This window comes from Bos grunniens, chromosome 20 (genome assembly GCF_055505025.1).
Source record: "Bos grunniens cultivar Pamir isolate PY7600 chromosome 20, Bosgru_T2T1.0, whole genome shotgun sequence".
Lineage (NCBI taxonomy): Eukaryota > Metazoa > Chordata > Mammalia > Artiodactyla > Bovidae > Bos > Bos grunniens.
The window spans coordinates 1,088,852-1,115,158 of NC_141184.1; the positions used below are offsets into that span (position 1 = coordinate 1,088,852).

The 26,307-nt window shown below is 61.9% G+C and overlaps 1 protein-coding gene across 3 annotated transcripts; it reads right to left on the reverse strand.

Moving 5' to 3' along the window:
• Positions 1-2,614: 2,614 nt before the first annotated feature.
• Positions 2,615-12,146, reverse strand: IRX4 (iroquois homeobox 4). Of its 3 annotated transcripts, none has more exons than XM_086362455.1 (6): positions 11,997-12,146; positions 7,709-7,848; positions 6,980-7,231; positions 6,192-6,301; positions 5,014-5,342; positions 2,616-4,606 (listed from the first exon to the last, which is right to left on the reverse strand). In XM_086362455.1, the coding sequence occupies exons 2-6, from the start codon at positions 7,751-7,753 to the stop codon at positions 3,774-3,776; spliced, it is 1,569 nt and encodes a 522-aa protein (XP_086218581.1). In that variant the 5' UTR covers positions 7,754-7,848; positions 11,997-12,146; the 3' UTR covers positions 2,616-3,773. The 3 variants fall into 3 exon arrangements, with proteins under 3 accessions (XP_086218583.1, XP_086218581.1, XP_086218580.1); XM_086362454.1 differs by lacking the exon at positions 11,997-12,146 and adding an exon at positions 11,798-11,965 and having other exon boundaries at positions 2,617-4,606; XM_086362457.1 differs by lacking the exons at positions 6,192-6,301; positions 11,997-12,146 and adding an exon at positions 11,798-11,968 and having other exon boundaries at positions 2,615-4,606; positions 5,014-5,185.
• Between the last annotated feature and the right edge of the window lie 14,161 nt (positions 12,147-26,307).

Below are 26,307 nucleotides of genomic sequence, written 5' to 3' on the forward strand. Positions count from 1 at the left end.
TTTCCCTCAATCTGGCTTCCTCTGCTTCGAGCGGGCCCTTTGCAAGAGGCGAGCCAATAATCCTTGAGCCGAGACAGCGTGAGCCTTGGAAGAGCTCGCTGCTTCTCGTTCTTCGGTTCTCTTTGGGAAGGAGTGAGACAGAGACAGATGCGAAGACAGAGAAGAGAGATAGAGAGAGACGGGAAGGAGGGAAGAGGCAGCGGGGCGCCCAGGCCCCCGCAGCGCAGGCCCGGAGCCCGGGGAAGGAGGTGGCATAAATCCTTGCATAATCTCAGGAGACGACCACTTTAAATCTTAATTGGTTGCCTTTTAAATATCATTTAAGGGCTGGCTTCCCTGCCTCTCTCTCTAGTTAAGAAGGTGTCGTGTCAAACTCCATTACCTTGCTGGACGTCTCTCCCTTTAGTTAAAAAAAAAAAAAAAAAAGAAAGAAAAAAGGAAAGGAAAAGAAGAGAGGAAAAAAATGGAGCCATCAGTGGCGGTTGGAGGGTCGATAAAGCTTTTAGATTTGGAGACGTTTTCAGGGAGCCCATTTCCCGCGGCTAAGAGCTGTTAATGGTGCTTAAGGAATTATCTTAGCGGGCCGGCGGGAGGGCAGTATATTTCCCGCGCCTGTTCCCCTGTCGGGGCTGGATATGCCGCTGTCAGGCTCGCTTAATGAAAAGTAACGCGCCGCTGATTACAGTTTTATTTGGGCTCTATGTAAAGAGCGCCGTTAATTTAGCGTCGCCTCCTTGGTGTGTTTGAATTCGCCACGCCTGAGCGGCTGAGAGCTTCGGGCCCGCGCCCTTCTGACGGCCTCCCTGGGAGGGAAGCGCGCCCCCCGCCCCACGGACGGCGGCCTCGCCCCGCCGCGCCCGCGCCTAAACATGCATTCCCGCCCCGCTTGTGCTAGCCCGACCCTGCTCTGAAGATCAGCCAGAGGGTGGGTGAGTGACCCTGCCAGAGTGTACCCCAAAGATGACGGGTGTGCGTCTACGTGACGACTCCAGCTTTGGAGCGTCTTTTGGGCGAGTCGCTCCTGGGATGCGGCTGCATCCCGGCTCTCCGCTTGATGTCTTTATTTCATACAATTTCTCGGTTTCCAATAAACCCTTCCGGTGAGCCAGTTTCACCACGACCTGAGGGCTCCTGCACTTGGGGGGTTCTGCGGGGACACGCGGGGCCTCTGCGCCCTGGCGATGCCAGGGGCCTGGGGTCCCTGGGGCAACGGGCTGGGATTGCTGGAGTCGCCTGGGCTGGATCCCGGGAGGGCCCTCTCGGGAAGGAGCCAGAGTCGGACCCAGCCGGACCGCTGCGCGCGCACGCGCGCCCAGCCGCGCGCGGCCCACAGCCTGGGCCCTACAGAAGCCCCAGCCTGGGGTTCCTGGGGTTTCTGGCTCCGCAGCTCTTGTCTCGCCGAGCCAAGCCTCCTGTGTCCGCGAAACCTTGTTTTCGCTGAAAATGTCTGGCTTTGTCTAAGGCGGGGTGGGGGCGCACACGGCGGCCGCGCATTAAAATTCCTGGCGCCCCAGCCTCGGCCGCAGCATCTCCCCTGAGACTCCACTTTCGCTATTACTGTCAAGTACCCTTGACTCTTTATTTTTGCCCTTTTATCTATTACAACTAATTCGAGTTCTTTTGCCCTTTTCAGTCTAAGACGCGGGCTTTCTGCAAAGCCTCCCCCTGCCAGCGAGCTCTCGGAGCGCGGAGCCTTTAGAAATTGAGGGGTTTACTGTCAAAATGAAAATTTCACTTCAAATTATCTTGGCTGATGCTCGCTCGCCAGGCCGGGGGCTCCCGCCGCAGCCTTTTGACAGACACATCAGCGGCGAGCTTCCGAGTCCGGATAATATCATCCAAGAGAGCGAAAGTCAATACGGTGACAGCGCGCGGGCGGATACAATCCAATTACCGCAGGGCCGGCGGGGCGCAGGGACCGCGCCCGCGCCCTCCGCTCCAGACCTGGGGTTCAAGGTCCCGCCAGCAGGGGCCACCGCTCAGGGGTGCCCCTCGCGGGTTCCCTCTCCCGGGTGGGACACTCACCCCATCGGGCCCGCTTTCCAGCGCCTCGACAGCCCGACCTTTCCCAGGTGGCCGGGACCCACGGGGCCCTAGTCCAGGAGCACCCAGCCCCTCCTAAAGAAGGGCCGGGCCTCCTGTGTCTCTCGAAGGCTGCCTGCCGGTCGGCGGGGCGACTCTCGTCTTCAGCTGGCATCTCTGCGGCTGTCAGTCTGTCCGCCTACGGACCAAGGGCCACCATCTCTTTACCGAAGCACGATCGGGCTGCTGCACCCTCGCAGGCTCCTGTCTGGCGGCCCGTCCTTCCTCTGGGCACCTGGGACAGCTGTGAGGCCCAGGGGAGCCTTAGACAGGGAGCTGGCAGGCGAGGGCCAGCGCTGAATCCAGTGCGAGCTCCTCTGGTGTCTTCGAGGGGCGCTTGCGCGACGTGGGGAGGAGGAGCTGGGTGGGGTGATGGGGGGACAAAAGCCGGCGGGGGTGGGCAGGGAACTCCGCAGCAGAGTCCATCTTGGGGAGGAAACCAGCGATTTTCCTTCAGATCCGAGCTGCAAGACCACCGGCGAACCGGGGTCCGCCGGGTGGGGGTGGGGCAACCGAGTTTCTGAGCAAAGCTAGGGGTCTGCAAGGACCTAGGCGAGGCGGGGGAGGCTCACGTTCCTCCACCCGCCCCCGGGCGTTCCTTCCAGCCCCGCCTGGGGTCTTCCTTCTACTAAGCTCATCCCTCTCTCGGACCCGCGCTGCAGGCTTTGCAGAAGGCGGAGGCTGAGAGTATAGGGGCGGGTCCCCCATCCCCACCTCCTGACGTCCCGCCTCGCTCCCCCCACCCCCTTCCCGGCGGAGTTCGGAGGCCCCAAGGCCGCGAGAGGCAGCTCATTCTGCCCCGGCGGGGCTGAGGGCAGTGGCGGCCGCACACCCCTCCCCCATCAGGGCACAGTCCCAGGGAATTTGGAAGTTTAACAGTTTTTCTAATCTAGCCAAAGAAACTTTTACCTTCTCAAAATTCTGGGGTCTGGCACGAGGAGAGTTGAAAAGTTTGGGGTCTCTCATCACCTTCTAATCGGAAACACTACAGAATCCTGAGTTTAGTGTGACTGGTTTTTGAAACAATGGCTTCACTTTAGGTCTTGGGCTCTGTAAGCCGCCCTGCTGCTGCCCTCGGGGATGGGGAGATGGGCAGCTTCTCTCTCACGTTTCCAAATCGCTGGGTTTCACACATGCTCATTTTGCAATGCAAACACCACCACTCGGTTTTATTGGTTTTGTTATATCAGCCTCTGAAGCAGGCAATTACTGGTGTGAACATACATAAAAAAACATAATTTTATCGGGTTAAGAGTGTGCAACAGTGTAAACTCGGTGAAGTGCTGTTGGTGAAAAGTATGTGCTGAGGATGAAGTCGGAAGGTCAGCAGGCTGAGGAGTCTTCACGAGGAACAGTAGCAAGCCTCAAACCCAGAGGGGACAGCAACACAAACGGGCCTCGAACGGCGCGTCTTCGCATGTAAACTTTCGGACGTAAACTTTACGCTTCAGGGCGTCTCCCTGCCGCTCTGAGAGCAGCCCCGTCCGGCGGGTCCCTCAGTTGGGGGGGCCCGGCCGACTCCCGTCCGTGGCCCCGGGGAGCCCGAGTTCAGACGCTCCCTCCGGGGAGGGCTGGCGGCCTGAGCTGCGCCGCCCTTTGGCCTCGCTTTGGACACTCGGTAAAAAAGGGTAGGCCACGTTCGCGCCTGCGGCCTGAGCGCCGGTTCTCTCCTTGCCCCGGTGCCCTGCCCTTTAGGCGCAGAAGGGCTTGCCGCCGGCCTTTGGCACGGCCAGCAGGTCCTTGGTGGCGCCGGGGGCGGGGTCGTCGGGGGGCGCGGCGGGCGGGAAGGGGCGCGTCAGGGGCGTGGTCAGCACGCTGGCGCCCGCCCCCAGCGGGCGGCCCAGGGGCCCCCGGTCCAGGAGCGCGCTCTTGGCTGTGGCCCAGGCCTGGTTCAAAGTGCTGTGCCTGAGGATGGGGTCGTGGAAGACCCCGTCTACCCAGTTTCTGAGACTGGTTACCGGGGAGTCCTGGTGCCTGTCCAGGGCACCGGCGGGGGCCGGGGCCGCGGGCGAGGAGGAGGCGGGTGCCGAGGAGGGGGCCGCAGGGCCCGCGGGGGGGCCTTGGCGCTTGAGCATGCACGAGGGGAACTCAGTCTGGCTGAAGGCGGTGGCGGTGGCCGCGGTGGCCGTGTGCGCCAGGGACCAGATGCGTGGCTTGGCCTCGAAGCCGGCCGACGCCCCAGAGGGAGCGAAGCCCAGCTTGGACTCGCAGACCTGTGGGCCGCCCCCCGCGCCCGCGCCCGCCGGCTGCTCCGGCCCGGCCGCCGCGCTCCGGAGGCAGCTCCGGGCCCTCTCCAGGTCTTGGTCCAGAGCGGCCCCGCCCCCGGCGGCCAGGGGCAGCCGGAGGGCGCCCGGAGCCTCCTTCCCCGGGGCGCTGGGCCCTTCCGGCCCGGTGGGGATGCGATCCAGGCCGCCGTCCAGGGGCTGGAAGGGAGGCTTCAGCTCGCACTCTGGGGGTTCTCCCTCCAGGGGGTCAAAGTCCTCCAAGTCGCTGAGCTCCAGGTCCTTTCCTTTGCCGATGGGCTCTGCCGGGAGAGAAAGAGTGACCAGTGAAGGGAGACGGGGTGGCGGTTCGCCGAACCCGGTACCCTCCTTCCCGGGTCTGAGCGCATGGTTAGGGGCCACTTTGGAGCGAGGAAAAACATGTGCTTATTTCCTCTAGCTCCCATCTCCTCCAGGCTCCTGGTCCCCGGAACAGGGCCCAATCTGATTCCGGCCTCCTACCAAACGGGGTGATTTTGCGCGAGTCCCAGCTCACTGCTTGGGTCCCCTGGCTCACACAGCCTCGCTTCCTCGGGGCCAGGGCACTCCATTCGCAGCTTAGGCCCAGAGGCTTGCCTTATCCCACGCCTTTAGAGATCCGAAAACATGAGAGAAGGCGCAGGGAGCCCCGCCCTGAGACCAGGCCCCGCACCGCCAGCCTCCTGGGTACCTTCAGCCTTGGTACTCTTGAGGGGCTGCCCCCGGCCTTCCTCCTCGCCCCCTTCTTCCTCCTCGCCCTCGGCGTAGGGCCGCTTCTCGTCTGCGCACTTGTTCCTCGGAGGCCACGTCATCTTGTTCTCCTTCTTGAGGCGCCGGCGCGCGTTGGCGAACCAGGTGGAGACCTGCGTGAGGGTCATCTTGGTGATGATGGCCAGCATGATCTTCTCGCCCTTGGTGGGGTAGGGGTTCTTGCGGTGCTCCTGCAGCCAGGCTTTGAGCGTGCTGGTGGTCTCGCGCGTGGCGTTCTTCCGCCGCGTGCCGCTGTCCATGGTCCCGTACCTGGGGACAAGCTGGGCAATGGGGCGCCGGCAGCGGCCCGCACCGCGGGCGGGGGCGGGGGGGGGGGCGGCCAGGGCCAGGCCCACGTGGCTTTCAATCCCGGTCGTGTGGGTGGGGGGGAGGTTTGTGTGTTTATGGTGGGATGGGTTTTACCCAGGTGGGCGCTGTCTTTCAATGTTTACATTTGATTAAACCTATATGGAGTCAGAGAGGTCCCAGTGGGTGGGGGAGAAGGCCGGCCAGCTCTCTGTCACCCTACAGACACTCATGTCTCTGCGAGGTCCTTTACTGGGCCCCTTTGATCCTAAAACCAGGAAAGCACATCGCAGGGACCCGAAGAACCCAACGACGCACCACCCGTGGGCAGAAATGGTCCCGAGCGCCTGTGGGGACATAGTGCCCGCAGGGTCTACGTGCGAGGTCTGCAATTACAGGCTTCTGTCGCTCCACGAAGGCTGGCCGTCTGCTGGTGCACAAAGTCGCCCCTGTAGGGGCTGTGGGCTGGGCCCGGACGCCCCGCACAGGCCGCACCTCTCCGGGTGGGGGAGGCGGCCGAAGTCTGGGCTTTGGGAGTCGGGAAAGACGGCGTGGGTGCCGCGCGGGAGACAGCTTAGCCTTTAGGCCGTGGAGACATGGGCTCGGTAGGAGGCGGGTGCGCCCAACCCCGGCTCAGCTGGAGCTTGACCCGGGAAAGACCCCTTGCTCAGTCGCCCAAATTTTCAGAGGGGGCGTGGCTCGGGGGTCGGGGGCTGGGCCGTGGCGGGGATGGGGGGTCGGGGGTGGGACCGTGGGGGGTCGGGGGCGGGACGGTCGGGTGTCGGGGGGGGGGCGTGGCGGGGTGGCCCTCACCTGTCATATGGGTACTGGCCCAGCGCCGGCTCATAAGGGTAGTAGGCGGCAGCGGCGGGAGCGAGGCCCGCATGCGCAGATCCCGGCGCATCCTTGGAGTCGAAGCTGTTCTGTAGGAGCCCGTGAGCCTGGGGTTGCAGCTTCCGGGATGCGACCCAGCTCGACCCCTCCCCTAGGAACGCTGGGTCCGGCGGGCTTCCCGCAGGCCCCTCGGAAGCCGCCATCCCGCCCCCATCCCCAGCCGCCTGGCCCGGTCCCAGGCTGCCCTTCGGGCCCAGGTAGCGAAGGAACCCCAAGATGTGGAATGAGGAGGAGCAGAGTTGGGGTGTCAGGGAATGAGAGAGAGGAAGAGGCTGGGGGCGGGAGCGACTGGGCGACGGCAGAGGCGGAGGGGCTGGGCGGGGGCGCAGGGCGAAGGGAGGGTGGAAATGGGGAGGAGCCCAGCGAGGAGAAGGAGGGGGATAGGGGACCGGGTGGGGGACAGGCCCGAGCGAGCTGCGACAGAACCACATATCTGATCCCAACTCAATAGAGAGCAGACAGAAAACAATAAGTACATTCAGTACGAGGCCCTACCCACCAGAAGCCCCCAACCCTGGGGCTGGTGCGCTCTGAAGGACCAGGCTTGGAGGCCAGGGTTAGGGTGGGGCGTGCTCTCCCACCTCCCAAAGCCCGGGCCCCAGGGGACTCGCCCCTCGCCTCCAGTTTGGGGAAAGTGAGTTTGGCAGATAGGTCGGTTGAGGTGAGCGTGGCAGGAAGAAGGTTTGCGAGGCACCCCCTCCCCTTACCAGCGAGTAGAAGGCGGAGGCTTCGGAGCCATAGGTCACGTAGTTGCCGTAGCCCTGCGAGCCGCCGTAGGGGCCCCCGTAGACGCCCAGCGCCGCGGCCGAGTTGAGCTCGTGGCGCGCGGTAGCCAGCAGCCGGCTCTCGTAGACCGGGCAGTAGACGGGCGCTTGGGCCGAGGCAGCTGGCCCGGAGTCGGCCAGCGTGCGGCCACCGGACTCGCAGCACGTGCTCAGGGAGTTGGTGGTCATCAGGAACTAGGGGAAAGAGGGGTGAGGAAGGGGGCCCCCCCCCCCGGACTCGAGGCTGGGCCCCTGGGCCTGCGTCCGCCCCACGCACAGCCCCGGGGGCGCGGACTCCGTGTCCTTGGCGGCGCTGCCACCGTCCACACAGCTCCGCGCGTCCCTTTCCAGGATGCAAGTGCGCCCGGTCTCCTCCAGCCACGTGGGGCCCAGTGCCTCCTGGACGGAATGTTCACACCCTCCCCGGGGGTTTCCAAGGCCTCAGCGCGCACGCCCTCGGGTGCCACCTCTCTCCTGGGTCCCCAGGTTCCCCGGGGCACACCTCAGAGCCCGGGAGGGGGTGGAGGACAAACAAAAGCGGGAAATGGGGGCCCTGCCCGTCGGTGTTCCTCCGGCCTCTGCCCGCCCCAGGGTGGGTCGCCAGGGGTGCGTGGCACAGGCCCCGCTCGCTGGGAGGTGATAGCGGGTGGCTGGTCTAGCGGGGCCCCTTACCTGGGGTGCCGAGGAGTAGGGGTACCCAAACTGCGGGTAGGACATGGCGGGCCCGGGGCCGGCGGGCGGGGCCGGCAGGGTCCTGAGCGAGGGGGCCGGCGTGGCGCGGCCACTGCTCGGGGGCCGCGGGCTTCTAGACACTGGGAGGGCGAAGCAGAAGAGCCGGTTAATGCAGCCACAAGCTCGGTAAACTTTTCTAAGTGGAGAGGAAAGTGAGCCGCGGCGATCCTCTCAGCTTCACAGTCCGGAGCCTGGAGGGGACACTGGGACCGACCGGCCTCGCAGCGGCGACACAAATACATATTTTGCAAAAAAGGAAAAAAAAAATGAGTCGTGCGAATCCGTCAAGTCAGCGGTGCGCGGCTTTAAGCGGCGGAGGCTCTGACGTCAGCCCCACGCCGCGCAGCCCGGCCCGGCCACAGACGCGGGGGTCACTCGGCCCCGGCCCGGCCGGGCGGGGCGGGGACAGGCGGCCGTGCCGCCCGGGGCGGAGGGCGCACGGCCGAAACAAATGAATTTCCTCCGAGGAGCAGTCAACATCGCCCCGACGCACGGAGTTTCTCCTTAGTCACTGAGGACGGAAGGACTTTTAATTAGAAATTAATTAATGAGCAGCTGCTCCTTCCCGCCCCACTGTAATCATTAGTCTCAATTACAAATGAGACGGACGAGGGGTGTGCGAGTGAGGCTTCCCGGGAGCCGTAATCAACAGTTAAAATTAGCTCGGCGCTGGCGCAGCCGGCCGGCCTCGGCCCCGCGCGCCCCTCCAGGTGGAAGGCAGGCAGGCAGGCAGCTCCGCGGGCCGGCGCGCGGCGGCGGAGGGCGGCGCGCAGCGACTATTGTTAACGGGGACTGGGCGAAGCCTCCCTGCACATCGAACCCCACAGCGGGCCGCAGTTCCAGCACTCGCGCGGTCACGGGGCGCCGTCCGCATCTGGGAGTCAGAGTGCCCTGAGTGTGTGGGCCTGGGCCCTCCCCGGAGCCCGCCGCCCCGGGACTCGGTGGGCCTGAGGGTTCGCCACTGCCGGCCGCCGGGCCCCGGGGGAGCCAGCCCCTCCTCGTCCAGTCTGTTCCCGCTCGGCGCACCGGCCCTCCCTTTGCTCGCCCCCGCCCGCCTCGCGGGCCGCCCTCCCCTTGCCCCTCGCGGCTGAACTCGGGACTGCCAGACAGCCCGGCGCGCTCCGAGGAGCTGGTTTCCTAACTCGGCTCCGGGGGCCCTCGCGCTGCGCTCGCTCTTCGCGGCCACCTTCGGGCCTAGGCACTGGGGAGGGGGCGCGGGGCGCCTGGCCGGGGCGCCCTTCCCTGCCCGGGGCTCAAGGAGCGGTCGCGGGCACACCCCAGCGCTTCCGCAGCCGATCCCCGGCCTGGGACCTTGCGCGAGCCCGGCGCCCGGCGGCAAGGGGACGCCCGGGCCACCCGGAACCCCGGCCTGCCTTCGGCGCAGCCACCCAGCGGGGCCCGGGCTCGCCCCTGCAGCTCCCGCCCGGCCGGGCCTCCCGCGGCCGCCGGGAGGGAGCCGTTCGCGGCGGCGCTGTGCAGACTTGCTGGGAACGATCCCTGGGTTCAGACCTGTGAATCGCCTCAGGGTCACCCTCTAATTAATGATGACGTTCTCGCCCTCTCCCCAGCTGCAAACCTGCCTCCCAGAAACGAAATCTGCCCGCTCTGACAGCTTGGTTCAAGGTGATTGATGACTATCTGGAGACCACAGTACGCATCCTATAATATCTGCTGCGTAATTGCTTTAATTTACAGACGAAAAGTACGAGTTCTCCGATCGCTCTGGACCGCAGCCGGCCACGTCCGAGCGGCCCGCCAAAGAAAATCCTCGGAAATAATGAATAGCCGCTCCATGCAAATCATTCAGACACTTTAGCGTCTGTAGCCGGAAGAGATATATAAAGAACACGAGTCAAATGACATTAATAATTGTTTTTGAATTCTGTATTGATTTCATGGCGGCCGCGTTTCTTTCTTTCTCACCTGAATTGCTAATATCACCTTCCTGTAAATAATAAGGAACTAGCCACCGGGGCTTCTCGGCAGAAATGAATCTCTCCATCGCTCTGCCTCCTGCGCCGCGGCGCCTCCCCTCCCCCACTCTGCCCTGCTCCCCCCTCCTCCCCGTTTTCCTGCTTGGCCGAGGCTTTTAGGAAACATCCTCCTACTTTCCATTATTTATTGTTTACAAACAACTCACTCTCCCCGGGTGATGGGGAGGGAAGGGCGCCCGAGCAGGGGTGGCCGAGGGCTCAGGGAGCGGCCGTCTTCACTGGAGGAAGGCATTCGGCATCCTTTCCTCGCCCCATTCCCGTGGCCGGGCCCCCCCGCCGCCCGGCGACTGGAAGCGTTCAGCCGCCGGGGAGGAAGCCACCGCGCAGGTCCCAGCGGCCAGCCCCTCGGGGCCACCGCTCGCCGCTTCCAGGCCGCGCCCATTTCCTCCCCGGAGACTCGGCCGCGGCTCCCGGGAAACGGCGCCCCTGAACACGCACCATTCATCTTCTGAGCAGACCTGCACACCCTCGGCGCGCGGTGGGCGCAGCGGGCCGCGCGGCTCTGGGGGAGGGGTTTCAGGGGCTGTCTTGACCCTCGCCGCTAGCTCTCCTGTTTTCCTTTCCAGCCTGAGCGCGCGGACAGACACTCGCAGTCCCGCCCTCCCGCGTCTGGCCGGCCGTCTTCTTTCCCCGGCCCTGAAACCCCACTCGCCCGAGGCGCTTTGCTAGGCCTCTGACCCCGATCCTCGGTGCTGGCCCAGGCCACACTGGCAGCGTGAGGGGCCGCCTGCCCCCCAGTTTGGGGAAGCTTGGGGCTGCGGGAGGAATCTCCCGGCCTTGAGGGCCGCCCACACAGCCCCTGCGAAGCTCCCTGGAGGCCAGGTTACCCCGACCATTTGCACTCGCGGGCACACCCCGACACACTGCTGCCAACCTGTGCCTCTGTCAAGACCGTCTGCCGGAGCCCAGTGCTTTCTGGGCCATCTTTGTCCCCTAGTTAAGGCAGGAATAACTCTCCCGCGTGCTTTCCTAAAAGGCCCAGGCGTGAGCTGAGTCCCCGGATCTCTCCCTGAGAGCAGGACAGACCTAGTGGCAGAGTCTCAGGCACCATCAGGCTACACGTGCCTGCACAGACTCGGCTTCCTGAGCCCACTTCCTCGAAGGACCCCCGTTCTAAAAACACGCCCGCGGGCAGGAACTGCCGGAAACCAAGCGCTTCCCCACGGACAAGGCAGCGCCTCGATTTTGGTCAGATGCCCCCACGGGCCTGCTGAATTCCAGGGGAGCCGGGGCTGAGGGGCCCTGAGGACGATTAGTCCCCAGTCCTAGAGGTACTTGGCGCTCCCTTGTTGCCCAGGGGTGGTGTCGGCCGTCGGAACCACGGCTGGCCCTGGGGAGAGAGGCCGGGTCCTGACCCTCCTCTGCTCTCGGCAGGGCTTCTCCCCTGAGACCAGCTGAGCCCCCGAGGTCTGACCGGTCCCCAGAGTTGTTTCCTGGGGCCTCCGCTCCCTTGCCCCTAGAGTCGCGCGGGCACGACGCGGGGGTGGGGGGCCCGCTCCAGCCCGGAGAAGTTGACCCGAGCCGGGAGGCTGGGGCGGGGGCGCGCAGCCCAGGGCAGGGCCTTCCTCTCTCAGGCGCCGGGCCCACTGCTCGCGGACACCGGGCGGGGTGTGGGGCTCGGGGGGTTCTAGGTGTCCCGAAGCCCCAGTCGCTAACCCCGAGCCTGGCGGGTCGCTCTTTCGCAGCCGCTCCTCTGGGGTCTCCCGCGAAGCCCCGGGCGAGCTGCAGGCGCGCGGGATGAGTCCTCCTCGCGAAACGCCCCGCGCTCCGGCCCGTTCCCTCCCGCTTTCCCACCGCGGCCCCGCCGCTGGCTCCCAGGGCGCCGCCCGAGCCGGGAAGGCTGTCAGCCGGGCGTCCCAGCGCAGGCCCCCGGCTCCGCGAGGCCCCCGTGCCCCAAGCCGCCCCCGCCCCCGTTTTCCCTCCACTTGCGGCCGACGCGGCCGCCTCCAGAGACCCCACCGGCGGGCAGCAAACTTTGCGCCCCCAGCGCAGGAGCGATCCTCGCAAAGTTTGCGCGGCCGGGCCCACTCCCTACCTGCGCCGGGGACGCGCCCGCCCGCGCCGCTCGGGCGCCGGGGCCGCGGAGAGCAGCGCGCAGCCCGGGACGCACCGGGGAGTCGCCGCCGCCGCCGCCGCCCGCGCCCCTCGGCGGCCGCGCGGAGCCTCCGCCTCTTCGGCCGGGGGGAGGGGTCTCGGAGCCCCGGGGCGGGGGCGGGCGCGGGGACCTCGCCTACCTGCGGTGGCGCCGGGCCACTGCCGGCCGCCCGCGAGGGCTCCGCGCGGCCGCTCGGCGCGCGCGCTCCAGCGGGGAGCGGGCGACAACTAATGGAGACATTTCCAGGCGGAGCACCTGGCGAGCAAGCGGAGCGCGCCGGCGTCCCCAGGCGCCGCGGTCGTCAGCCGAGCCCGCACCGGCGTGACGTGGGCGAGCGAGCGCGCGGCTCCCACCCGGCGCCCATTAACGCTTTCCCCCGCGGGCGCCGCGCGCTCGCCGACTTTTCCCCTCCGCCCGGCCGGCGAGGGCGACCGGGGCGCGCGGGGCGCTGGGGCCGGGATGAGGGGCGCCCTCGGACGGCGGCGGGGTGGGGGGCGGGGGCACCCCGGCTCGAGAGGACCCTCCGGCCGGAACAGGAGGGCCTCGATTGGGCCAAGCGCTCCAGGCGGCCTCAGGGTCCTCGCGGGCCTTCAGAGGGCCCTCCCCGCGCCCGGCTTGCTTCTTGGGGCCTCCGGAGCCGCTCCGGGACAGGACCCCAGGGTTTCCCCCTTCCGCCCAGCCCCTCTCTCGCCAGTCCCCACTCCCCAGCCCTCTCTTGGCCTTAGTATTCCGGCGCTGGGGATCCAATGGAGCGCCCGGGTGCTGAAGGCCCAGTGCTCCTTGGAGGGGGCTGGGGTCCTGGCTCCAGGGCCCGCCTCTCTCTCGCCCCTCCCCCAACGCTGCCCCTTCACCCTGGGGAGCCCACTTTCCGATGTGTCCCCGCTTGGCCCCACTGGATCTGACGCTCAGGGCAGTGGGCCCTGGGCTGGGCGGGAGCCTGGCTGTGGGCAGGGGGCTTGGGCAGGTGGATCTGGGTGTGTCCAGGCGACAGGGCCTGCTTGGGGACCACTGGACCTGTGACCAGGACCTGGCCCACGACGAGGCCTCCTGCCAGGAGGGCTTTATCAGGCCTTCCGGAGCCCTGCTGGCCTGGGCCTTTGGCCTTCTAGCGTTTCCATGTGGACAGTCTGTGGCTTCTGCCCCCTGCGGCTGGGAGGGCAGGCCGGTGTGGTGGGCCCAGGTCCCGGCTTCCCTGACCCCTGACCCCCCCAGCCCACCCTGAAGCCCCTGCCCTCGTGTCCTCCCGGATCCTTGTTCTGCTGTGACTCCTGGCCCGTCAGGGACGGCTGAGGCCGCCGTGCAGAATGCCTGAAAAACTCGCCGCCAGCCCGCCCCTTTTCTGCAGCACGTGGAAAGGCCACGAGTGTTTGCCAGGCTTCACTGGTGGAGGGTGGTGCTCCGGGCTGGGGCGACTTTGTGTCCAGGCGGTGGGCCGGCGGGGCTTCCTCCGGGAGAGGAGGGGGCCTGTGCCCATCACCCCCGCCCCAGCTTCCTGGCCCTGGTGCTTCCAGTGGCTTCTGTGGGGGGAGGGGATCAGCTCTGGCCTCTGGGCCTGCTCTGTAACAGGAGGCCGGGCCTCCTCCAGGCTGCCTCCCTGCAGGCATGTCCCTGTCCCTCTGCCCTGGGCTGATGGAAGTGTTCTGGGAAGGGGTGTCCAGCGGGAAGGAGATGGGGGGCAGTGAGTTGCACCCTGGGGAGGGATGGGGTTTGCCTGCAGCTCTGCCTGTTTCTTTGTCTCCTCCTTCCTGCTGTGCTCGATGCTCTGGGCTGTGTCCTGGGGCCAACAAGACAGGCCGCCACCTCCCCGAGAGAGAGGCTTACCTAGACTCAGATTCTTTTCATAGCTGAAGATGAGCAAGGCAGGCTTGTGTTTACGACCTTGATTGGGTGATAAACTCAATTCACATTCACCAGGGCCTCCCTCTTTAGCAACAACACACTGCTGTGTCAGGGAGCCCAGGCAGCCTAGAGGCTGTGTTCCTGCAGGGTTTCTGTAGCCCTGACCGCTCCAGGCGTCTGGAGGTGGCACCACTGGGAGACCTTCCTTGGGAGTGAGGGCTTCCCTTCCCTGAACTCGCCCAGAGACCATCATCTGGATGCTGTCAGCCTGGACCTGGCTCTGGCCCCTGACCGAGGGCCGGAAGCCTCAGGGGCCAGCCTCTGTTCCCTAGCCCCTGAGCTCGGGCAGGGAGCTGCTCCAGCCCTCCGGCCTCACTGCCAGGCCCGCCTGGCTCTGAGAAAATGATGAAGCAGCCCTGGCTGGCAAGGCATCTCTTGGGCATTGCAGTGGTCCTCATGGAAAGTGAGCGGGCAGCCTGGGCTCCTCCGGAGGGCTGCCGTTCCCCTCCCCAGCCCCCTGGCCTGGCACGAGCTGCCCGCTGCTGTGCCCCCACCTCTGGTCAGTCCTTGGCTCCCCAAGAAGCACCTTTCAATCCCTCTTTTGTTTTTCCTGTTGGCAGAGCCCGAGTGCAATCTGAAACAAAAGTCTCTGTGCCCCCGGGGCTTGGCCCTGCCTGTATCCTCCCCCTTGCCTGAACCTTGCTGTGACTTGCAGAGGCATTTCGGGGTTGAGAGCTGGAGCTGGCGCTGACGAGGCCAGCTCCCACACTGCCCCCGTGCCTGCCATCGCCCAGGGGTCTGGGCGTCCATGGCCCCCTGCTCCCCGAGGACGCAGGAAGGACAAGAGGCTCTCACCCGGCCCCGAGAGGATACTGAAGGGACTGTTCCTGAGTGAGGACAGCTTCAGAGAGACCCCCAGGCCCGGCTGTCCCAGGGATGCTGCTGTTCTTGGAAGGCGCCAGGCCTTGGTCACACTCAATGGCTTGACTGAGCTGTGTAGTGGGACCTGGGTCCCAGGGCTGCAGTGAGCAGCCTCCTTCATCTTTGCAAAGGGTCCTCTGGGGAACCTGTTTCTCTTTGGCTCCGGGGGCTGCAGGGGAACCTTTCTGGCTTCCTTTCTCCCCTTTGAAGTTCAGCTCCCAGCTCCGAACGGCTTCCAGCACAGTTTGAGAGGGTTTCCTTGTTTCAGAGCAGCATGGCATCCGGATTAGGCCCAGGGACCTGTGGCCTGGCCCCTGCCTTGGGGGACCTCGAGGGGCCGGGCAGGCCTGGAGTGGTGTGCCTGCGTCTCACCCCCTTCCTCTCAGGTGGGAGGGAAACCGCGGCCGCAGAGGTCAGCACGCGTGTTTTGCTTACTCCTTGCTTTCGAAACACGTGTGTCTGTAATGTAGAGGTACGTCGGCAGATGTCAGGGAGGTTTCTCCTATGAAAAGTGGAGGCTGTTAACCCACACCAAGTCTGTAGTTGGCGTGCTTAAACGTAACGTGTTCTCCGGGCCCGACCTTGAATCGCCTACGCCCTAGCCCCGAATGGACGTCCGAAGGAGAGGACGTTATTGTAAATCTTAGAGGAGAGTAACACTACACACCATTGCCCTGGAACTTGAATATCGTTCTGAAGCCCTTCACATAGAAAAGAGGAAAGAAAGCAGGGTGGAGAGAAGTGGAAACCTAACCCCAGTGGGTGAGCTAGTATTCGTGTAGGGGACCTCCCCAAACAGCGCAGGGGTGAGACCCTTCACCGAGGAGCCTCCCTGGGCGTCCGCCGGGAATTTGCCTGGAGAAGGAGTGTGCTTCCCTGGATGGAAGGAGAGCCGCACCCCCCAGTCTCCCCGACTGCTCTCCTGCAGTCTCTGCACAGAACACTTGCTCATGGAGAAGGCGGCCGGTGCCTAGTGGCCTGTGCACAGGTCAGCAGGTAGATGCGGAGCGGGTGCAGGGATGGGGCACTGTGCCGTGGCCTCCACCTGCTGCCCGGGTGCCCCCGCCTCTCCTCCCCCTCCCAGAGGGGTTCCGGGTTCGGCGGTTTGTGGGAGGCTGCATCCCAGGCCCCCAGGGCGCTCTGTGCTCAGCAGGTCTGCAGTGGAGGGGCGCCTGCACCTCCTCGCACGTCACCGTCCCGGGAGATCTGGCGTGTCGCCGTCCAGGGTGACTCGGGAGGCGTGCCGCCCTCCGAAGGCAGTCCCCCCATCCCCACCGCATCTGGGGAACACTGCAGATCCCGCGTCAGACCCCAGTGTAGCTGGTGGCTCCCCAGAGGTGACCAGTGTAACCGCCGGCTTTCAATTACTATGGCAGTAAATCATCCAGGAACGTCCTCCAGGACTTGGCTGGTTTTTATATATAAAAAAAAGCCATTTCAGAGTATTTTTTGAAATCCAATTAATTGAAGGCCCCAGATAAAAGGAACACATTCTTAATGGCTGTAAAATAACCCGAGGGAGGCAAGGAGCTGGGGCCGACTTCAAAGGGCCGCAGAAATACTTACTGTTTTACTTTAAAAGTATCCAGATCAACGACTCAGTTAAAATTACTTATACGTTTAGCAACCTTTTCATTTTCTGTTTGAAAGTGAGCACGAGGTGCTCTTCCTGCCCAGGACTCAGATGCTCCAGAGAGGATGTGGCCAGGACGCTGGGTCACACGTGGGCCACTCTCTGCTCAGACCCCACTCCGCGTGGGCTCAGGGCCGCCCCAGGGAGGGATGCGGGGTCTGGGACTCTGGGACTCTCTCACGGCTCCGGAGGTGGCGGTCCGGGACCTAGCCGGCGTGCGTCCTGCCTCAGGCTGGCCCTGCTCTGGGACGCTGCGGCCACGGCCACAGAGCAGTCTCCCCACGTGTGTGTGAGTCTGCATCCACGTGTCCCCTGCATAAGGACACGGGTCACACTGGACCAGGGCCCGCCCTGCCGACCTCGTCTTTACTTCCGTGTGTGGTCACCCTGTTTCCAACTGAGAGGGGCACCTCGTGGGTTTGGGGGATTCGGGGTTGCCCCGACAGGCCCTTCCTGGCCTCGGTGTATCCCTCGAGTGGGACCCTCCTTCCCCATGGCCACTTACCGCCCCCATGTCACTGCGTGGCCTCTGCTGGCTCAGTTGGCGGTGGTCCCTGGGGGGCCAGCACGTCTCCAGGGCCCAGGGAATGGCCTCACTCTGTGCTCCTTCCGTCCCTCTGCCCCGGTCCGGCATCACTTCTGATCCAGTGGTTCCATCGGGGGCTTCGGGGTGTCTGTGGGTTCCACTGGCCCTTCCAGATGATCCCAGCGCGGACTCCTGACGACACAGCCGAGAGGTGGCGGGCTGTCTCGCCTCTGCTCGCTCTGAGGACGTGGCCACGCTTGTCCAGGCAGGACTGGACCACAGGCACAACTTTGTTGCATGTCTCTGGCCCCCCGACTGCTCCATCTTGGCCGTCTTGTGGGCACCGTGCTCTGCAGAGGGGAGCGGTGGTGGGGAGCGCTGCCTGCCGAGCTGGTGGCTGCCCACAGGGTGGGATGGCACGTCCCGGCCACCTTGGGTCAGGAGTGACCCTGTGACTGCCTCTGGCCATGAGATGTAAGCAGAGGGGACCTGTGTCACAGCAGCGCAGAAGCTGGGACCCGTGCACGCGTGGTGACGGCAGCCGCTCAGAGGTGAGGCTCCTGCACACGCGCCCTGCTGGACGGGCCGCAGGAGCCCCAGTCCACCAACGTCCCCAGCCACTGGCTTGCTGGCGCTGTGTGCACCAGCAGCACTGCCTGTCCTGTCTATGGGACACGCTCACTGTTTTGTAAGTCAGATTAATAATGTTATCGTGTAATTGTATATTATGTGATTGTACCATAATTGTAAGATATAATTATGAAAGGGTAATTGCATGTTATTATGTACTTACATATTATAATTTTTACTTCAGAGAAAGCAGCAGTGTCACCTTAAAGGGCAGATGCAGAGTAAAGGCAGAACACACGCGATGCCTTTAAGTGAAGTGGAGGCGCTCGGTCATGCCCGACTCCTTGCGACCCCGGGGACTGCAGCCCACCAGGCTCCTCCCATGGAAAGTGAAGTCACTCAGTCGTGCCCGACTCTTTGTGACCCCGTGGACTGCAGCCCACCAGGTCCTTCCCTCCATGGGATTTTCCCGGCAAGAGTGGGGTGCCATTTCCTTCTCCAGGAGATCTTCCCGACAGGGATTGAACCTGGTTCTCCCACACTGTGGGCAGGTGCTTTACCCTGTGAGCCACCAATACATATGATGCCTTTAAAGACAAGAATATTTTTTATCTTGTTGTTCAGTCGCTCATCTGAACAACAGATGATAGACTCTGTGTGACCTCATGGATTATGTACAGCACGCCAGGCTCCTCTGTCCTCTGCTGTCTCCCAGAGTTTGCTAATATTCATGTCTATTGAGTCAGTGATGCCATCCAACCATCTCATCCTCTGTTGTCCCCTTCTCCTCCTACCCTCAATCTTTCCCAGCATCAGGGTCTTTTCCAGTGAGCCTGCTCTTTGCATCAGGTGGCCAAAGTATTGGAGCTTCAGCTTCAGCATCAGCCCTTCCAATGAATATTCAGGACTGATTTCCTTTAGGATAGACTGGTTGGATCTCCTTGTAGTCCAAGGGCCTCTCAAGAGTCTTCTCTTGAAGACTCCACAGTTCAAAAGCACCAGTTCTTCAGTGCTCAGCCTTCTTTATGGTCCAACTCTCACAAGCATACATGACTACTGGAAAAACCATAGCTTTTGTTATCTTAAAAAATTATTAGTAAATATAACTATTAAATAATGTTTGTTTTATATATTTAACTTATTATATAATGTTCAAGAAACACTTGCTTAACATTAGATAATATTTGGTATTGCCTGTTGTCTTTCGTCTGACAGGAATATTCTATTCTGCCGCACTCAACTCTCTCCTTACCCTTTATTCATTTCCCAGGTTTCCATGTTTTACGGTCATGTTTCCCGTCAGCCTTCTTCCGCTTTCATGATCCCGGTGTTCACGTTTGGGCCTTTGGTCCGTCTGGAGAGTGCGTGTGTCGTGATGCAGTGTGAGGCGGGTCGCTGCCGTCTTTTCTCTGATGGGAGCCGTGTCCCTGTCATCCCTCCAAGCTTGCCCTGGCCAGGGAGCCTGGCTGCTTCCTCTCGACACCCTGATCCTTCAGTCCCACTTTGCAGGAGCTGCAGCAACCACAGTTGAAGCCCCACTTCTGCCACGTGTGAAATGAACTTCGAGGACACAGGCCTCGTCTTCTGAGGTTTCTCTGGAGCCTGTGTGGCCGGAGGCCTGGGGTGAAGGGCTATTCCCAGCCTCAGGTGGCTCTCTGCTCAGCATGACTCAGGCTGGTGCAGCGTCCACAGCTGGCCATGCCCCCTCTTGGCTGACGGGCACAGCTCAGCTGTCCCCTTTCTTGCAGCCCAGCGTCCTGTCTGCAGGACGCTCCATCACTAGGAGAGCATCAGAGATGAAGTCACCAGAGGCATAGCATTCCAGGCCGCCTAACGTCTTGTGACAAGCTGCAGGGGCTGTGAATGGTGAAGTTCTGCCCAGGGTCCTGTTCCCAGAGCAGCAGGCGCACAGCCTGGCTGGACTCCTGTCCCGCCCATGGGTGCCTCGTTGGGCAGGGGCCGAGTAAGGGAGGACAGCTGAGCTGTGTCCATGTCCCTGGAGGGCCTCGGGGGACCTTTCGACAGATCTTGGACTCCCAGACCCCAACCCTCCTCCAACCTCCTGGCGATAACCCTGACTCTTGGTGCCTGGACATGAGACAACGGACTGGTTCCAAACTGGGAAAGGAGTATATCAAGGCTGTATACTGTCGCCCTGCTTGTTTCACTTACATGCAGAGTACATCATGTGAAACGCTGGGCTGGATGAAGCACAGCTGGAATCAAGATTGCCGGGAGAAATATCAATAACCTCAGATATGCAGATGACACCACCCTTATGGCAGAAAGTGAAGAGGAACTAAAGAGCCTCTTGATGAAAGTGAAGGAGGAGAGTGAAAAAGCTGGCTTAAGACTCAACATTCAAAAAATGAAGATCATGGCATCTGGTTGCATCACTTCATGGCAAATAGATGGGGAAACAATGGAAACAGGGACAGACTTTATTTTTGGGGTCTCCAAAATCACTGCAGATGATGTCTGCAGCCATGAAATTAAGAGACACTTCTCCTTGGAAGAAAAGCTATGACCAACCTAGACAGTATATTAAAAAAGAGACGTACTTTGCAGGTAAAAGTTCATACAGTCAAAGCTATGGTTTTTCCAGTAGTCAAGTATGGATGTGAGAGTTGGACTATAAAGAAAGTTGAGCACTGAAAAACTGATAGCTTTGAACTGTGGTGTTGGAGAAGACTCTTGAGAGTCCCTTGGACTGCAAGGAGATCCAACCAGTCACTTGTAAAGGAAATCAGTCCTTATATTCAGGAAAATCATTCCTGAATATTCATTGGAGGGACTGATGCTAAAGTTGAAACTCTAATACTTTGGCCACCTGATGCAAAGGGCTGACTCATTGTAAAAGACCTTGATGCTGGGAAAGATTGGGGGCAGGAGGAGAAGGGGACGACAGAGGATGAGATGGTTGGATGGCGTGACTGACTCTATGGACACACAGCCATGAAGATCTGTCTCAGCCAAGTACATACGTGAATAAGAAGAGTGGACGCCCGTGTGACGAACGCCAGGCCTCTCCGGCATCAGTGCGGGTGCCCAGCGGGCGGAGGAGGCTTGTCCTCTTTGGTCCCCTGGTCTTCATGGTCACGGGGAAAAGGTCACTGGTTTTCTCCTTCTTTTTTCCACCTAGTTGTATTTATTTGAAGTACAGTCGATTTACAATGTTGTGTTACTTTCTGCTGTACAGCAGAGTGGCTCAGTTCTACGTACATACACATTCTTTTCCGTATTCTGTGCATGGTGGTTTATCACGGGATATTCAATATAGTTCCCTGTGCCCTGCAGCAGGATTTTGCGGTGTATCCATGGATTTGGGGATTTCCTTTAGTTCTTAAAGGTTTTTTTTTTTTTTTTTTTTCTGGACTGGATGTTGGGCCTAGTGGTCTGAAAGATCCTGAGCTTTGAGAAATCTTCTCTGGACTAAAACTTAAAAAAACCATCCATCTGTTAGTTGCTACATTTTAGCTGACTCTGTGCTTTCCTGGAAAATCCCACGGGCGGAGGAGCCTGGTGGGCTGCAGTCCACGATGTAGCTAAGAGTCGGAGACGACTGAGCGACTTCACTTTCACTTTTCACTTTTATGCATTGGAGAAGGAAATGGCAACCCACTCCAGTGTTCTTGCCTGGAGAATCCCAGGGACGGGGGAGCCTGGTGGGCTGCCATCTATGGGGTCGCACAGAGTCGGACACGACTGAAGCGACTCAGCAGCAGCAGTGCTTGCGGTTGCCCCGGCCCAGAGGAGCTCACAGAGGAGATGGGCATGCCCACCTTTAGCACAGCCAAATGCCCTGAGGATAGCAGGTGGATTACGCAGGAGAGAGGGGGTGCTTTCACAGGAACCCCAGAAACAGACCGTCTGTGCCCAGTCCGATCGCGGTTTCCAGGGCTTCCGGCGACTCCTGGCAGGCGGCTCAAGCGTGAGTCCTGACGGTGAGGCAGGCGTCCTGCTGAATGGCGGGGCGGCGTCTCTCTACGGGCCGCGCTGCTGCAGGCCTGTGCTCAACAGGAAATCAATACCCATCTTCCCGCCTCACTGCCCCGGGATCTCGTTTTCCCGGTGTGTGTGTTCGCCGCTGATTTGCTTTCCAGGTCTGATGTTGCCGTTTTGCAGCCTGCCTCTGACCGAGGGTTACAACTTTGTTAGACGTCTCCCATCGTCCCCCCCAAAGCATAGGCTCCTCGGTGATCCTGGTGCCGACCGTGTGCCGCGCTGCTGTGGCTGGGCAGCTCCTGGTGGCTGGCTGGCTGCAGAGGCATTCCAGCACGCCGGCTGTGGGGGGCTCGAGTCTCGGCCCTCACCTGCGATGCCTCTCTTGTCAAGGGTGCCTCCTCCTGTTTGGCCTCTGGTTGATGGTGGACTGACCTCGTGGGGGCCTCTTATCAGCGGCCGGCGGAGCCTCCGTGGGTCAGAGGCCGGGGAGCAGGCTTGTTCAGCCGCATGGATGGCCTGGGGTCACCGCCTGCCCTCGGAGGGAGCCATGCCAAGCCACACCCGTTCCTGCTCCAATGGGGCCATGGGGACCCTGCCCCTGAGTGCAGGGGGCTCTCCAGCAGGCCCCCCACCCCAGACCCTCAGGGAGGACGTGGCCGGCTGCGCCTGGCCCTCTGGCGGGGAGACAGCAGTGACCCGTGGTGGGCAGGGTGGTCCGCTTGGCCCATCTTTTGAAACGACGAGGAACATGCACGCTGGGACCGCGAAGGCGCTGGGTCCACCTAGTCCCAGCTCCACATTTTAAAACTGTCTGTTATGGAAAACTCCAAGTGGTTACAAAGATAAAGAGGATCACAGACTGGAGAGAAGACGCAGGTGTTCATCGACCAGTTTTTATGTAAACTCGCTCCAAGCCTCATGGCCAGTCTGACCCACTGTCCCCAGCCCGTTGGCTTTGAAGCTCATTCAGGGCCTCGTATCTGTAACTATTTCAGTGTCTCTGGTGCTAGGTGCTAAGTTGCTGCAGTCGTGTCCGACTCTCTGTGACCCCCTGGACTGTAGCCCGCCAGGCTCCTCTGTCCATGGGATTCCCCAGGCAAGAAGACTGGAGCGGGTTGCCATTTCCTCCTCCAGGGGATCTTCCCGACCCAGGGGTCGAGCCCACCTGTCTAATGTCTCCTGTGTTGGCAGGCGGGTTCTTTACCACTGGCGTCACCTTTATCGGGGCTGAAACTGCCTGGTGTTGGCCACGGAGCGTCCTCCAGGGGCAGCGATGGTGGAGGCCTCCTTGCTTTCGGGCACAGCCGCGGGTTCTGGGCTTGTCTTGTGCCTCCTGTCCCGGTCCCGGGGACATCGGCTCCTGCTGGAGTCTTGGCTTCGGCAGACAAGCAATGCTCCTTGGCCCCCGCCAGGATCGCGTCATCACGTTTAAGGTGGGGGACGGGGCTGCAGGCTGGCTGCAGGGCGCAGCAGGCCCCACGTGGCCCCGTCAGCTTCCCGGGGGCATGGGGGCCATGCAGGGACAGTCCACGCAGGGACATCCAGCTGCCACGCAGGGCTGCAGCCTCCTCGAGAGTCTCATTGTCACCATAGAGGGGACACTTCCAATGTCCATTACCATCTACAAATGGACATGAGTTTGAGCAAACTCCGGGACTTGGTGTTGGACAGGGAAGCCTGGTGTGCGGCAGTCCACGGGGTCGCAAAGAGTCAGACACGCCTGAGCGACGGAACGGAGGTGAACTCTTGGAATATTGTGTTGATCCGTAAAAGGAAACCCTGCTTTATATTACGGGATACCTTCTGCGGTAGCCATGTAGAAAACGTGCTTCTCTTTCTCAAAATGAATTTCGTTGCCACCACCCGAGAGAGAGGCTGGTTGAGCTGTTCCCACGGCCCCACTGCAAGGACGGTGCAGTTTTCATCAAAGTGACACGGCCCTGGACGTTCTCTGCAGTGTGTGTCGGGGCAGCGGCAGGCATTTGTGGGGCGGGGGATGGAAGCGGAGGTGCGGGGGTCTCGGTCTCCCAGGAGTGGCACCAAAGTGAACAGCTGTGAGAACAGGGATTTGAAAACCCTTTTCCTGTTGGAACCCCAAATCCCCTAACCGGAAACCCATCAGGAGGGGCTGCTGCATCCCCGGGTGCAGGAGGGCAGAGCAGCTTAGAGCAGGCTGCCCCAGTCAGGTCCTTCCTCCTGGACTCCACGGTTCCCCGTCTTGGTTCCCTAGGGCCGTGCTTCCCAGATAACCATCCCGGGATGTCTGTGGCGACGGCAGCTTTCCAACAAGGAAACGAGCACCCTTGGATGGTCACAGTCAAGGCAAGCCTCAGCCCGGAGGCTCAAGGGAGAGGGAGGCAAAGAATGAGCCTTGCCCTTGACTTTTCTGAAACTCGGGGACCCCCTCATGTTGCACTACTCCCTGACTTTTGACGCTTGTTTAATATTTCACCTGAAATGACCATTTGATTAAAGAGGAAAGCTGGTTGGGATGTGATGCTGGCCCTTCCTGACACTCACGTGTATAACCACGCAGCACACGTGATAACCTTCCTGACGCACGTGTGTATAACCCCGAAGCAGGCCCGGACGCGGCGCCAAAAGAGGCCTTTGTTGGCTTCTCGTCTCCTTCCTCTGCTTATTGCTTGCCTCCCTTTATTCCGAGTTTCTAGCAAAGTTTCCTGGAACAATAGCTTTCTCTCCTAAACTCAATTGATTTTATGGTCCTCAGAAATGTTTTTCACAAGCACTTCATTGGAAAAATATTCTTCAGCAGTGTCTGCCAGCAAGCTGACAGAGAAAAAGAGCCCAAGTCACTCGACCACTTTCCACGGTTTAATCCATTGCTGCATTTCCAAGGCTTCAGGAGGATCCAGCCAATAACAGGAACCGTGGTGTTTTGTGGCAAAGAATGATCACAGCTCATCGTTACCAACAACGCATTAAATCACGGCTCTGCCAGGAAGCCGTGCTAGCCAGGAAGCAATGTCCCTCCACCCCACCCAGGGCCCAAGCTCACCAAACCCCATGGGGCACGGTCAGCGCTGGCAGGAGATGCCACTGGTTTGCAGAGGAGAGGTCAGTGCTCAGATGACGGTCTGAGGCGGGCACAATTCAGGGGGTCACAGTCAGCCCCTTGCAGTGTGCTTCCCGGGGCTCCTCCCAGTTCCCTAACCCCCACCTGGGCAGGCACCTGTCCTTCCCCAGGGCGCAGTGTCCTCGGCCCCAGGGTCAATCCCGAGCCACTGGCCAAGCGCTGCCTTAATGATCTGTCGCCCTGACAGCCTGCCCGACCTCCGACGTGACGAAGAGCCCCTGTGAGTCACCCATCCAGCCCACACCTCGGCGGGGGACATGCAGCCTGGAGGATGGGCCACTGGGAGCCACTTCAGAAGCTGCCAGCCACCAGTGTGAGCGTGTTACATGTGCTGGCCACTAAGGGGAGGGAGGTCTGCTTAGGGCTCTCAGTGACAGAAGGAGATAGTTAGAAAGGAGGGTCTCTCTGTCTGCTGGACGTAGTCACATCTGGAAGTGTCTGGAATGAGCAGATATCATGGCCAGCCTGGGGTAGGGAAGGGCCCTGGGGAGGCAGGAGTAGGGCCCCATGAGGCCCACGACCTCCCGCTGAGAGTGACCAGTCCCCCGTGGGTGACCAGTCCACCATGGGCGACCAACGACCAGTCCCCAAGTATGACCAGTCCCCTGTGGGCGACCAGTCCGCTGTGAGTGACAAAGTCCCTGTGGGTGACCAGTCCACCGTGGGTGACCAGTCCCCTGTGGGTGACCAGTCTGTGGTCTGATGCTCACTGCCAGCAGAGCCCTGACTTCCGTCCCCCGAGACAGTCTCTCCCGAGACTGTCCCCGAGATTTTCCTTCTGAGTGTGCAGCTTTGCTGGGTCTCCAGATCCCCTTAACCAACTAATCCTCCAACCACACATGGAGGAGAGCTTCTGGTGGTTCCTGGGGCTCCCCTAACTCAAGGCAGCAGAGAAGAGGTCACCTTACTTCACTCACACTTAAGTAGTAAGAGTAAGATTATGTTCTGAGACCTGCTTTGTTCCCTGGCTTAGATGCTGGCCTTCTGATCACCAGTCCCCTCGGGAGAGCAGGGAGAGTGACCAGGTAGCCAGTAGCTCTATGTAGGGAGGAGGACGGTGACCCCGGGAACCGGCCGTGGAGCTGGACTTCAGAACCCGACGAGCAGCATGGCAGGGACAGCTGGGAGCGTCTGGGACGATCCGGGCGTGGGGCGGACACACTCCTCTCTCCACGGACGGAGGAGTTGTTCTCTGGACCTGAGTCACCGGCTGCAGAGGCTGGAGCGGAGGGGCGGGCAACAGCATCCTCCGGGGAGTCCTGGCTCCGGGCGCTGTCCTCGGCTGGGTTGTCACCAGGTCGGGGGCAGACGGCAGCACCCTGGGCCCTGGGCTCTCAGCACCCCCTTCTCTGTCCCCCACCCTGGCTCTGGCTTTCCCGCTCCATGCCTCTCTTCTGTTCTCTCAAGTGGCAAGTGAGCCCCAAAGCTACAGGTGAAAACCGACCAATGACCCGGGTGGTCCAGCTGCCGGAAGCCTTTTCCAGAGGCTGTGTCCCCGACTCCGAAGCTGTGACCGCTGCACCAACTGCTGCACTGACCACTCGCCCAAAGAGGCCTCGGTTCAGTGGCTCCTGCAGGACGCGCGGCCCGTGGTTGGTGCTGCTGGGGGCCCCAGTTCAAGGAGGGGGTCGCCTTCCGACTTGGCGGGTGTGGGCGGGACGCTGGGCAGTGTCTCTGCAAGGCTGGGGGCGGGGCCGTGGGCACAGCCCAGCCGCCTAGTCTGTCATCCTCACACTCATGCCTGAACCAGGGCAGTAGGTGTTCGCTCTCGGGAGCTGGTACGTACGGCTGCACGGACCCCAGTTGGCAGCCTCAGGACCCGAGGCCGCCCTCCTCTCGGGGGCGGGGATGGGTGCTGCGGCCTCTCCTGGAGTGCGGCCGGGTCTGGCCGAGTCGGGCACAGGCAGTCCCTTCCTCCC